This window comes from Fukomys damarensis, unplaced genomic scaffold (genome assembly GCF_012274545.1).
Source record: "Fukomys damarensis isolate Sample0158 unplaced genomic scaffold, DMR_v1.0_HiC HiC_scaffold_25, whole genome shotgun sequence".
Lineage (NCBI taxonomy): Eukaryota > Metazoa > Chordata > Mammalia > Rodentia > Bathyergidae > Fukomys > Fukomys damarensis.
Window position 1 is genome coordinate 21,945,306 of NW_022900937.1, and position 14,610 is coordinate 21,959,915.

Genomic DNA, 14,610 nt, shown 5'->3' on the forward strand with positions numbered 1-14,610 from the left:
AAAAACAATTATTCTACAATGGTGCTAAGAAATACTGGACAAAATGATACAATGAATGCTAATTTTTTTTTTGGTTTTTTGAGACAGGGTCTCACTACATAGTTGAGACTGACCTGGAACTCACTATGTAGTCCAGGATGGTCTCGAACTCACAGCGATCCTCCTGCCTCAGCCTCCCGAGTGCTGGGATTACAGGCATTCACCACCATGCCCGGCAATGAATGATAAATTTTAAGAGATTTTCTTTTAAGTCGGTACTAAAAGACAGACATTTTCAATTAATTTTAAGTCTAGTCCTTTAAAAAGAAAAAGAATGCCCTTAAAAAATAAGTCTATTTTCCCCCCTTTTAACTCTGAGACAGAAGCTTTCTTTCCCTCGATAAATTTTTCCTACTCTTTTTTTTTAAAAGTCATTTTGATAAATTAGGTTATAATTTAAATTAACAGCTGTGGGTTTACTTGAAATATGAGAAATGTTAAGACTAATTTTACATTTAAAACATGAGGATTAAATAATGAAGGTATTTCTAACCAACTTGAAGAAAGTAAAATGTTCCATAAATGCTATTGAGAAAATAAAACTGGGCTTGAAATGATTAAATGTGTACTATAATCTGGCCATATTAAAAATAAAATTTCCAAATGGGAAAAAAGTCACACATAAAAAAATTACATTCTAAAAGTATGATACCGAAAACTTCCTAATTATGGACTAGAAGAATCCTTCCCATATTAGTAAAACAAATATATAAAAAGCCAGGACTGTTAAGGAAAGGAATGAGAGAGTTAAATGCATAAAACCTTTAAACACAGAACAAAAAAACACTGCATAAACACATCTTAAAAGTCAAGTAACAAGCAAGGCGTGGTGGTACACACCTATAATCCAAGTACTCTAAGAGGCTGACACAGGAAGATCACAAAGTAGAGCCCAGCCTGGGCAAATTAGTTATTTAAGGAGTGCTAAAAAAGTTATTATTAGTTATATAAAATTATTAGTTATATAAAAAGCGCTATAAAATAGTGCAAAGGCCCTGGGTCCAATCTCCTATACCACAAGGGGGTGGGGGGAGAGCTGTGAAAGAAAATTTTTGCAATACATATCAAACTGAGTTTCTACAATGTCCACAATAAACAGCTCCTAAAAAGGAATAAAAGAAAAAAACAGAAGAAATACTAGAGAAAATAATAAGAAAAAGCACATGAAGATACTCAACTTTCATCAATATACAGCACAAATAGCAAAAAGTGGGATAGTTCTCATATTGGGAAAAAGACAAACAATAACAATATTCAAAAGAGTAAAACAGGGTTAACAAGTACTTTAATGTACTACAGTTCTCTTTAGAAACCAATTAAAACAGTAGCTGCCAAATTTTAAAAAACATATACAGTATCCTTAAAATTAGCAATTTAGTAAGAAGGAACTTATCCTAAAGAAAGGTGCTCAAAAATACTTTAAAATGTTACAGTATTTTTGGGGGAGGTACCGGGGATCGAACTTGGGCCCTTATGCTTGCAAGGCAGGTGGCAGAACCACTGAGCAAAATCCCTGGCCCACAGTATTATTCATAAGATAAAAAATAATTCAATGTAATGTGGTATTAATGGTACATATTACAAAATTATTAAAAATAATGTGTTGAGGATGCAGCTCAGTGGTAAAGAACTTGCCTAGCATACCCAAAGACCTAGGCTCAATATTCAGTACCAGAAACAAATTTAAGAGATTCAGATACACAATGACAAAGAATGTATTTCAAGAGAAACTAGGTAAAAGTCTGAGCCAATACAAACAGCATATTTTAAAAAGCAGCCAGGCATGGTGGCACACGCCTATAATCCCAGCACTCAGGAGGCTGAGGCAGGAAGATCACCAGTGTTTAAAAGGCCAGCCTGAGATACGTGACCAGTTCAAGGCCAGCCTGGACTACACAGTGAGACCCTGTCTCATAAAACAAAAGTAATAAAAAAATAAATAAAAAGCAGCTGTGAATATGCATGTCTTTGGCATGTAAATAAAAAGGAAAAAAGGTCTGAAAAGACAAAAGTTTCTGTGAATAAGATAATAACAGGAGGGGATAATATACTCCTCCATATAATAAGGTACTTTAAAATTACATGTATTAGCCAGGTGTGGCGGTGCACGCCTGTAATCCCAGCACTCAGGAGGCTGAGGCAGGAGGATCACTGTGAGTTGGAGACCAGCCTGGGCTACACAGTGAGTTCCAGGTCAGTCTCACTACATAGTAAGACCCTGTCTCAAAAAAACAAAAAAACAAAACAAAACAAAAAAATTACATGTATTACCCAGTTTTAATATTAAAACAGTTTTAAGGGAAAATATATTATAATGCAATGTATCTTTACCTTGGTATTGTGCTCCAAATCCTTACTATTCAAAAGTGCATGATTAATTCGAAAAACAATCCAGTCAAACAGGGCACTATAAAGGGACTTAGCCATGGAGTTCCTCACTGTCACAGCCTGCAAGACGATAAACAGCATAAGTGCAAAGTGGAACTGGTAGTAAAGTAAGATAACGTAAAAAAATATTTTGCTTTCATTCAAAAAACAAAACCTACTATCCTAAATTAGAAGCTGATTTTTCTCTCAATAACTTACAATTGAAGTTTTCTACATATATTAATTTAGTTCAACTCAGGGAATATAGGCTAAAATTGTCATGAAACAAAAACAAAATATAGGTCACATAGTTCAAAACATTTTTACTAAAAGCTAGGCTATATACCTCCCCTCAAAAAGAAGGTATAATGCGAAGTTTACAAATGGCCTTATAAGCTATTATGCAGAGGAATACTGTATTCTAGGTAGAAAAATCTGGCAAAAGTGGACATTTGTATCTGTGGACTACTGCTCCCACCATGAAAACACACATATAAATCCATCACAACTACATTCCAAATTGCAACCTCTAGAATTACTTGAGCTGCAAAGTAAGCAACTATTCTTTTACTATGGAATTAGGAAATTTTTCCTTTACTTCAAGGTCTCACCAGCTTACGAAAATTCTCTGTATTAGCTAAGTCTGAAATTGTTCAGGAAAAGTCCATTAATTAAAGCAAATTCTTCATCTAGAAAGCACTTCAACTTATAAAAAAAAAGTTGTGTGACACTGAATTGAGTCCTGGCACTTAGAGGAATACATAGCCTAATAATTAACATATTATTATCTATGGATTTATTTTGGAGCTTGTTTTACCAGTAAAGCATTTATTATCTCTGTTCTGAGGTATAGAGAAAATACCAACAATTAAGAGGTTTAGCAAGGTGTGGTGGTACAAATTTGCAATCTCAGCACTTAGGAGGCTGAGGCAGGGATACATCAATTTGAGGCCGGCCTGAGTTACAAAGTGAGACCCTGTCTAAGAAAAAAAGAAAAAAATATATGTAAGTTTCAAGTTTCTAAATCAAAATTTAATTATCTACAGAGGAAACATAAGAATGGCATCAAATTATCTTCAACACTAGAATCTTGAAAATAAACAAATTCTTTACAGAGTTCTGAGAGAAAAGCAGGATTTGATCCCAGAATTCTACATTTAGGAATGTTACCAACATAAGTATCTTTTTTTACCCCCTGGTACCAGGAATCAAACCCAGGACCTTGTGCTGGCAGGCACAGTGCCACTGAGCCAAATCCCTGGCCCAACCAACATAAGTATCTTAACACTACCCAGAAAAGCAACAGTAGAACATACACACCGTGTACTAGAACACTACTATTTATCCCCAGAGAGGTAAGGAGTGAAGACAATCTGATCAAATTCAGCAAAGTAAAAGATTTTAAAACTAAATAAGAATAAGACACAATAATAAATATTAGCATGCGTTAACAAAATAAATTTCAGGGGGGAGAAAGGAAATAAGTGAAAAGAAAAAATGTGAAAAAAGGAAAAAATAGAAACAAAGTCTCTGTAAATAAGGAAGGGTAAAGGGGGTGAAGTAAGGGCAGGGGTATGGGGAAAAAAAATCAGAACCAAGATATATCATGTAGGATCCCAATGATGAATGTAACTGTACTGTTTGCTTTAAATGTACCAATAAACTTAATGGGGGGAAAATTAAAATAAATAAATTTTATATAGTGGTTAAACTTCTCAATTAAAAGACCTTCAAGTTAAAATAAAAACTAAGATCTACCTATATGCTTAGAAGTACCATTAAAAAAATAAAAACTAAAATCTACCTATTTGCTTAAGTACTATTTTATAAAGTAACGTAGACATACAGAATCCTGATACAGCAATATAACACCTAATAACTGCCAAGCAACACTCCCAGCCCCTTTGCCCTGCCATGCAGTGCTGCCTAGCATAATTTAATAAATCCTAGACACCAAGAAAGAGACCCTGCCCCCAGCAAGATCTCACTCAGTGTTTCATATACCCCTGAAAGGCACCAATATTTCTACATATGTGTAAGGCAGAAATCTGGGACTCATCCTTGATACTTCCTTTTCCTTTCTTGCATCCTATTATTCTCAATATCGCTAAGTCCTATTCATTTTACCATCTCATTCTTCTTTTTATTAATGTTACCCTTGCAGACAAAGCAAACATCTTCCTGCTCACTATACAGCCTCTGAGCCCACTATTTCTGCACATACTTTTGCCTTCTAAAATGGCACCCAAGATTTCTATACCCTGTATGAATTCCTCCCCTTAAGTATAAACTGCAAATATGATGGATTCCCCTCCTGTAATTAGTTTATGTAGCATTACAAAGGCAAAGGGATTTTTAATGGTATAATTAAGGGCTAAAACAGCTGATTTCAGAGTGAATCTAAGGTAGATTTCTAGGTGGCCTGGACTTAAGATAATGTTCTTTAAAGGGGATTGGGGCCCTTTTATCAGAAGTTCTGCTGACAATGAAGAAGTAAACTGCCATGTTGTGGAGACAGCCACACAACAAGAAACAGCAAGCAACTTCTAGTTGTGGAGGGCAGCCCCTAACTAAAAGCCAGCAATACAAATACTTCAGGAATATAATCCCAAAGAACTGAATCCTCAGCTTGTGAGTCCACAGCCTGTAAGCTCAGAAGATAACCTCACACATTATATCAAAGATCTGACTGACACCTTGATGTTAGCCTAGTGAGACCCTAAGAACTACTAACCTATGCCCAAGATCATAATCCACAAGACCCATCAAGAAGAATCTGTTTTGTAGTAAATTGCTAATCTGTTCAGGTGTAAGACACTAATACATTTCCCCAACTGATTCCTCATATTGCAGTCAAAGTGCTTCTTTAAAAAAATAATAAAGACAAGCTGGGTAGGGTGATGCACACCTGCCATCACGGCACTCTGAGAGGATCACAAGTGTGAGCCCATCCTGGGTAACTTAATAACTTAGCAAGACCCTATTTCAAAATGAAACAAAAATAAAAAGCACTGGGGAGGTAGCTTAGTGCAAAGGCCCTGGGTTTAATCCAAGAATGGATAGAAGAAATGCTACGAGGGAAGAAGGCAAGGAAGGAGGGAAGAGAGGGAAAGGTAGGAAAGTTGAATATAAAGGCAAAATGTAAACATAACAATGTGATGAAAAAGGTTCTAAAAGAAAATATAAAATAAACAAACTTTTGATTTTAAAAAGTTGATTTTATAAAACCAACAAACTTTTATATATTAAAAAAGCAAAGCTCTTAAAAGTTGCCTTATTATTTACAAAGAAGCTCTCAGAGTAAAAGATGATAAAGAATGACAAAAGAAGAAATAAGGAGTTGGAGGTAGACAGAAGGCCCTTATGAAAAATGGATCAGTATCAACTTTTAGGGCCGGAGATTTAGCTCAGTGGTTGTGCTGCCTGCCTAGCAAGCACAAGGACCTGAGTTCAATCCCCAATACAAAAAAAAAAAAAATCAGCTTTTAAAAAATTCTCTAGAGTAAAACAATCATTTCCTCATTTCTCTGTCTGAATCTTTTAACCTCTATTCCTGTCCTAATTTAAAACTACCATCATTTTATTTCTTATCACTTTATAAAATTACTCTATATACTATGTATCGGTTAAGTTTCCTACCCTTTACAACTGAGTAACACAGTAATAAAAACAAATCTCAGCTGGCAGTCTCAGCATACATATGATAGTTAAAGCCACAAGAGTGGGTAATATAAATACAGAGAAGACAAAACAAAGGCTATCTATGCCAGCATACCCCTTCTCTTCAGAAGGCACACAAAAGAGAAAAGGGAAGCAAAAGGAACTGTGAAAAAGTGGCCAACGATAAAAAAAAAAAGTAAACCAACTAAGTATAATGTGCTGGAACATAACTGAAGAAACTGTCCTGAGAAGGAACAGCCAATTAAGTCAAATACTCTTGGTTTATTATTCTACCTACCCTTTCTCTCTCCCATATTAAAAATATGAAACTTAAGAATGGTAAATAAAGATGGCCGGGGATTTAGCTCAGTGGTTCCTCTGGCTGCCTCACAAGCGCAAGGACCTGAGTTCAATCCCCAGGACCAAAAACAAAAAAATTTAAAGAAGAATGGTAAAGAGATTAAGATGCCTGTAGAGAGACGTAGGGCTGGGGATTTAGCTCAGTGATGCCACCACTTGCTTCACAAGGGCAAGGTTTTGAGTTTGATCCCTGGTAGCAAAAAAAAAAAAAGAAAGGCAAACCTATAGCTTAAAATCACATTAAATTTTAAGTTTACAAGTCAGTGGAAATTCAAATTTCAAAGCCATATTCACAGAACTTATTTTAATCAATTCTTATTACTATCGTTTTCATTTTGTTAAAGGAAAAAAACACAGACACTTCTAAGAATGTCCAGAAAGCTCGTATTTCAAAGAAAATCCTACCTCTGCCAGCTTATATGGTAAAATGAGCTTTTCTCCCACTGTCACCGTCTTCCTTGTAACTAATGATTCAAATAGCATCTCTTCTTTAACCTAAACAGAAAAGTAAATGCAGTAAGATTTCAGACAAAAGACTGAGTTATCTCACTGAAAAACCAAATATAGAAAAACTTGATAAAATTGGCAAATGTACAACAGAGAAAGGGGTAAAAAAACACTAGCAATTTTAATATTAGCCAAAGTGGAATTAGACATTCATTCACCCCAATTCCTTCCCCCAAAGGCAGGGGAAGAGATAAGAAATTGTTTTTTTTTTAATTAAAATTTGCTTTCTGACCAGAATGGAAAAACATATTTCACTGTGCAGAATAAATATATAAAATTTAGAACAGTACACAAAAACATTTAATGATCAATCATAATCCCAAAACCTAGAGACAAGGACCAAAAAGTGACAGAACTTTTCCAATTTCAGGAATATTCCTAACGAGTCCTTACTCATATTTTGGATGTTTATTTTTATTCACAGACATTAAATTTTAGATAAAGGTAATGCTTCATTCTGATTCTTCCTCCCCCACAGGTAAATATTATCATGAATTTGACATGTATCATTTCAGTTTTTGTTATTATACTGACCTAACTGTATTGATCATTTATCACAAGCTTTGTCATTGCAACTGCTTTAGGGCACTGTAGGATAAATACAGCATGTCTGTACCATTTATAAAGACATTTACATTGCCTACAATTTTGCACATTTAGAAAATTAACTTCAATGAGTATTTCTGCATGTGAGTTCAAGAGTTCCTGGGACAACAAAGCTAAAAAATGGAATTATCAGTTTATACTCTATACATTTTCTGCTGTATATAATACTGCCAAACTCCTATACATGATTTTTATCAATATGTTCTAATTTTGTCAGATCTTTTTTTTTTTTTAAGAAAATTTTATTGAGGGAAAGAAAGCTTCTAAGAGAGACAGAAGGGGAATCAGAAAGTGGGTTGCCCACCCACCCCACTTTTCAAAGATGTTTTATACAGCCAAGCCATGTGGTAAGGCAGGTACACAAAGGGGCAAAACTATAAGACTCAATGGGAAATTACAATGTGGGCATGATGTCAGATCCTGAACATAATTATCAGACTGTATTTTTAAAGCAGTTGATGGGCATAAAATGGTAAAGCAAGGAAACTGAGCACATGTAATAAAAATAAATAAAATTTTATGTAGACAATATTATACAAAACATGTAAAGCAAAAAATATTTGATTATAAGGAAAAGAAGACCTATAAAATTATGGGAGATATCCTACCACCTTCAATTTATATCAGATCTTGAGATAGGGTCTTACCATGTAGTGCAGGCTGGGCCTGAACTTACTACGTAGCCCACACTGGCCTCAAACTCATGACAACCCTCCTGCCTCTACCTGAGTTGTGGGATTACAGGCAGGTGCCACCATGTCTAGCTTCATGCTTTCTGTTAAGTATGTTGCATAACTTTTCTTTATACTTTTTAATCAAATTAGAGAAATTTCCTTCTATTCCTAGTTTTCTTCTCACTTGGTACTATACTTGCTGAATGTCTGGATTTAAAACAGGACCACTAGACACGAAGTCCTATATTATTATAATATCAAACACTTGACTAAAACATCACCTGAAATGCCTGACTGAAATACTACCTGTTCTCTGACTCTCATGACTTTCAAAATTACATCTTTCAGAAACCAAGGTCTCTACCTCAGAGAAATTCTTTCCAGTGAGTGAGTCTACTTTCAGTTCAAGGTGCTTCCCTTCTGCCCCTTCTGCCAGAATGCCATTCTATTAAAGTTAATAAGTAATACCCAGTCACATGTAGAGAAAAAATAAATACTGCATTTAGAAAAATAAGCAAAAGAAGTCTGTTGCTTTCAAAAAGCACTGCGGCTTTGTAATGAACAAAAACTAGTAAACAAATAACTATGCTACAAAATACAAACTAACACATCCCCACTGACTTGAACCACTGGTGAACATGCATGACTGACCCATCAGATGCCTTGTATCACCAGATGGGACTGTCTCATGCCATCCAATGGTACAGTCATGTGTGTACCACCAGTGGTTCAAGGCAGCAGGAACACAACACATTCAAATCAGAGCTGCCAAGCAGTGAGATTAAAAAAAAAAACTATGGCTCTATTGTGACTATGTTAAATTATACCAATAAAAACAAATGCTCTGTGCATAGTTGGTTAAGACTATTTTAAGGTTAAACTCCAGAAAATGGTTTATGAGCCAAGAATTAAAGATGTACAATATTTTAATTAGAAAAAGTACAAAAAGCCCTAAATGCCAAGACTAAAACAACCAAGATGTCCTTTAAAAGGTGAATGGATAAACAAACTGCAGTATACCTATACCATGAACTCTTATCCACAGATAAAAAGAAATGTGCTCTCAAGCCACAGAGAAAAAATGGATGAATCTTAAAAGCGTAAAATAAGTCATTCTGAAAATATTATATTCTAAATGATTCCAATTACCTTATATTAATGGAAAGGACAAATCTGTAATGCCAGTAAAAAGATAAATGTCTGCCAGCAGTTTAGGGGGAGGGGTTAAACCAATAAACCACTGTCAGACCAGTGACATTCTTTTGTATTATACCATAATGGACTTCACTTACTTGCCAAAACCCATTCAGCACAAAAAGTGAACCTCAAGCACACAAATTTTAAAAATTATTTAAGGCATTAGGGGATCCCAGAAAGGAATACAGACCATGACAAGAGTATATTAAATGTATGACAAATGTGTAAAACAATCTCAACAGGAGCAGGAGGGAGGAAAAGGTAAAGATCTAAACAACTCTGGAAATGCATGGGATATGTAGGAGTAAAAACAAAAACAAACTGTCCATAAGCACTGTACTGCAGTAAGAGGATCATTTCCTACAAGGATATGAGTTAACAGTTCTGATACTACTATAAATGTGCACTGTAAATGAACATTAAGCAAAGCGATGGCAAAGGGGGGAGAAAAGTTTCTGTGAGAATTTACAGATATATAAGAGGAAAAGTTAGAATGATCCATGTAAGATTGGATTTTTTAGAAACATCAGAACAACATCCTGGCAAAACTCATATACATGTAACCCAAGCCCAACCAAAATATCAATAGCATTTTTCATAGAACTAGGAAAAATATTCTAAATTTATAAGGACCCAGGGGCCAGGGATTTAGCTCAGTGGTTCTGCAACCTGCCTCGTAAGTACAAGGTCCCAAATTTGATCCCCAGCAGCAAAAAAGAGACTCAGAACAGCTAAAGCAATCCTGGGTGACAAGAACTAAGCAGGAGGAATCACAATCCTGGATTTCAAGTTATACTACAAAGCTACAGTGATTAAAAAGAAAAAATTGGTAGAAAAACATCAAGGACTTCTGGGAAGTTCTGAGATTTGGATTCCAGACATTGAAAAATAACAACCTGAGGAAGAAAAGGAGGTTGATCCCCAGGACCCAGGAAGGATCTGAGGGGAAAATTGGAGTCCACAAAGAAAATGAAGAGACAGACCACAATGCAGAAAAAAGAGGTAGCCAACTGTACTTTCTCCCCAGCTCACAGCTCACAGTGAGAGAGGACGGGGAACCTACAAAGACACAGCAAAGGGCAGGTGACCCAGAGGCCTCCAGTGAGAAACATACCTAATGAATGGCGGTGCAGTGGATGTTGTGTGCTACAACACCTGGTGAGTGACTCCAGTGCAAGTGACTGCTGTGTCCCTTGGAGAGGGAGCCTAGCCTGATACCATTTTAGGGAGGAGCCAACTGACCCTGGAACTCAGAGCAGCCATGGGTTGGCTTCATTTCAGGGCTGCCAGTGTTGAGATCCCATAGTGACTAGGAAAGGACAATCACGGGAGATGTCCAGGGCTAGGCCAGGAAGAGACACCCGAGTTTGGTAGGCTGAACAACTCAGGCCCCAACCTGAAAACCAGAGACCAGGATCAGCCTGAATTGCTTTGTGATTGAAAGCACCAAAAATGGCAATTCACCCTAATCCTGCTGTAGGCTTACTGGGATTATCCAGAACCCCACCCTAATCCCCCTGCAGCCTTGCTGGGATCATCCAGCAGAGATCTGGGCTCTGTCTGCCCCCTTTGTCTATCTGCAATAGCAGAGGCACAACCTGAATTAAACACTACCACAAAACCACAGACCTCAGAAGATAGCCACAGGCTTGCAATCACAGAGAACTCATTTTTTCTTTATTTTTGTGTTTGTTTTTATTTTTTCATGTGTATGAACACCATTTTTAGTTTAATTGATTTTTAGTTGTTAATTTTGTTGTTTTTTTCCTTCTCTCTTTCCCTCCTGGTCTTCTTTACCAGTTTCCCAAAAACTGAATAATCTTCATTTGTCTTTAGCCTTGCTTCTAATCTTTTTTCTTCTTATATTCTTCCATTTTTTTCCTCTTAATGTTTTGTTTGGGTGTTTTGTTTTTTTGTTTGGTACCTGGGATCCAACTTGGGACCTTGCACTTGCAAGGCAGGCAGCAACACCAATGAGCTAAATCCTTTTAAATGTCTCCCCTGAGGATAAAATCACTCTATCAAATGAATATTTACTATTTTTATTTGTTTCTTCTTTTTTGTACCAGAGATCAAACTCAGGACCCAATGTTTGCCAGGTAGGCACAGTGCTGCTGAGGCACATCCCTGGCCCCTGTTTCATTTTTATATAACTATAAATCTTGCATCTATGGTTCAATATAGCAAATTAACACTTATCACAGTTTGTCATTTTCTACCCTTAAGTCAAGCATTTGCGTATGCTTGGAAAAGTGACTTTCTACATGCCAAAGATTAAAACTGGTCCCATATCTCTCGCCATGCACTAAACTAAAATCAAAAAGGATCAAAGATCTAAATATTAAAACAGAAACAATCTGCTAGAAGACAGAATAAGTAGAACTCTTGAAGACACAGGTACAGACAAAGATTTCATGGAAAAAAGGAAAGATAATCCCTTTAACAAAGGTTGGAAATGTTGCTGGGAAAATTGACAATAGGCAGAACATTAACTCTTACACCCATATCTCTCACCACGTACTAAACTAAAATCAAACTAAATCAAAGATCTAGATATTAAAACAGAAACAATCTGCCTTAAGAGAAAATAGGTAACATTCTGGAAGACAGAAGCATATAGGTAAAGACTTTTTGAACAGAAACACCATATAACTCAAGAAATGACATCAAGAATGAACAAATGGGGTTGTATCAAGTTGAAAAGCTTCTGCACAGCAAATGAAACCACCAACAGAGTAAAGAGAGGACCTACAGAATGCGAAAGAAATTTCTGTCAGTCATTTCAGAGGACTATTATCTGAAATATATAAAGAACTTAAAAAAAATTAGACCCCCACCAAAAAATGAAAGACTCAATTTAAAAAAAAAAAAGCCAAATGAAGTAAACAGACAATTCTCAGAAGTACAAATGGCCAATAAATACATGAAAAACTGTTCAACACCTCTGGTCATTAAACAAATGTAAGTTATAACAACACTAAGATTCCATCTTACTCCAGAAAAACAGCTATCATCAAGAAATCATACAATAAAAAATGCTGGTGAAGCTGTAGGGATAAAAACAAATCCTTCCACATTGTTGGTAGGAATGTAAACTAGTACAATCATTATAAAAATCAGTATGAAAATTTGTCAAAAACCTGAAAAAAAAATTCCATTTGAACCAGTTATTCCCCTTCTAGCTATCTTCCTGAAAAACATCATCATGTCTCAGTGACTCCATGCAATGCACCCATGCTTATAGCAGCATAACTCACAATGGCTAAATCTTGGAAGTGGCCTCTGTGTCCATAAACAGAGGCATGGATAAAGAAAATGTGTATCTATAACCACTGGAATATTATTCTGCTATAAAGAAGGATGGATTTGAGTTGTGTGGGAAAATAGATGCAATTTGAGACCATAATATTAAGTGAAAAAAACCAGACACATAAGCTTAAATGTTACACAGTTTGTTTTACATGAGAAACCCAAAGTAAAAAAAATTTTAAGGGAAAATAAAGGATGCATAATAGGAATCGGAGAGATAGATCTTTTGCAAATGGGAGAGGGATCTAGAAGGGGAAGGAGAGGAAGGAAAGGGGACATTAAAAAAAATATGATGTAGTATGGATATGTACCTACTCCCCATGATGAACGCAATCACTATATACTGGAAACATGTACCCTGAGGTCATGGATTTAGCTCAGTGGTACCACCACCTGCCCTGCAAGAGCAAGATCCCAAGTTTGAACCCCAGTGCCCCCTGAAAAAAAAGAAAACAAAAATATCACCCAAACATATACTTAAAAAAAAAAAAATGCAATCATTATTTACTGGAAACATGTACCAGGGGCCGGGGATTTAGCTCAGTGATGCCACCCTGTTTGCAAGCCCAAGGTCCTCAGTTTGATCCCCAATACTGGGAAAAAAAATTGTATTAATTAAAAATTAAAAATAGATCGGCCGCCATCGCTCCAGCGCCGGGAGGTCACAAATATTATTTACTGGAAACATGTACCAGGGGCCGGGGATTTAGCTCAGTGATGCCACCCTGTTTGCAAGCCCAAGGTCCTCAGTTTGATCCCCAATACTGGGAAAAAAAATTGTATTAATTAAAAATTAAAAATAGATCGGCCGCCATCGCTCCAGCGCCGGGAGGTAGCCTGGGCCCCGATCCACCTCAGGAAGGAGAGCCACACCTACTCCCGCCCCAGCTGCCATCACTTGAGTGCTGGGAAGGTAGGTGTGTGGGCGCCCCTGAACCCCCTAACACCCCCAACCCGCACTCTCAGACCTCCTGACTGTGCCAGTCTTTGGATCCACTCTGCAGAGGCAGAGGTAGAGGTGGTCATCAAGGGTATTTTTCTGAGTTCCCAACTTTGAATATTTTTAAAGAAAGGGCATGGTAAACCTGTAATAGAACGTTTTGGAGTTCAACCATTCAGAAGGTTGAACTGCAGCCCGAGGTCAGTCAGTGTCATGGGGTTCAGCCATCAGCTAACTGAGACCAGGGGTCTTGCATCCTCGCTCTGTCTGAGCCATTAAATGGTAAATACACTATACTGACATTTTGCTCACCGCAGACATGTTCTGGACTGCTTCTTGATTTCAATTTAATTCAAATGATTTAAGGATGATAGACTAATGACTATCTCAGGTGGTCAGTTTCCAAGTTGTTCTTGAACTTAATGTGTTGCTGATTGCATCAGTTGGGATAAAGCATTGCAGTTGATTTGATGAGCTATTTTCTCTGATGTTATGAAGATGAGAATGTCTGTGAGTTATTAGAGACACAGAAGCTAGGGCGCAACCACATCAGGAAGATTTGGGTGATAACCCAGAGATTAAACCAAGGACAGTCCAACAACAAAAATAAAAATGAGAAAACACTTAAACAAGATACAAGGACAGACTTCCAGTTCACCAATGGCAAATAGTAGGGCAAATGAGGATGAAAAGGCCAATAGTGAACCACCAGGACACCCTGAACTCAAAGCACAGGAAGTAACAAAACAGATCAATCAGGCTCTAGAAAAATTCAAAACAGAAATAATTTCCCAGATAACCATAGAGATAGTGAGCAAAATGGGTCGCAATTCAAGACTCTAGAGCAGAAACTGACAAAAAAATAGATGAGCTCAGGACCATGATAGAAGCCATGAAGGCCCAGCATAAGAAAGAAATGGAAAAAATAAACGCCCAACATAGGAAAGAAAC

At 36.7% G+C, this 14,610-nt stretch overlaps 1 protein-coding gene across 7 annotated transcripts in view; it reads right to left on the reverse strand.

Annotated features, from left to right (window-relative positions):
• Positions 1-14,610, reverse strand: part of Myo9a (myosin IXA) — a 271,547-nt gene that overhangs the window by 137,325 nt on the left and 119,612 nt on the right. For all 7 annotated transcript variants that reach the window (XM_010627374.3, XM_010627384.3, XM_010627393.2 and 4 more), the window contains 2 exons: positions 6,832-6,921; positions 2,371-2,487 (listed from right to left, as the gene is read on the reverse strand). In XM_010627374.3, coding sequence (XP_010625676.1) covers positions 2,371-2,487; positions 6,832-6,921 — 207 coding nt within the window. The remainder of the gene's footprint in view (positions 1-2,370; positions 2,488-6,831; positions 6,922-14,610) is intronic.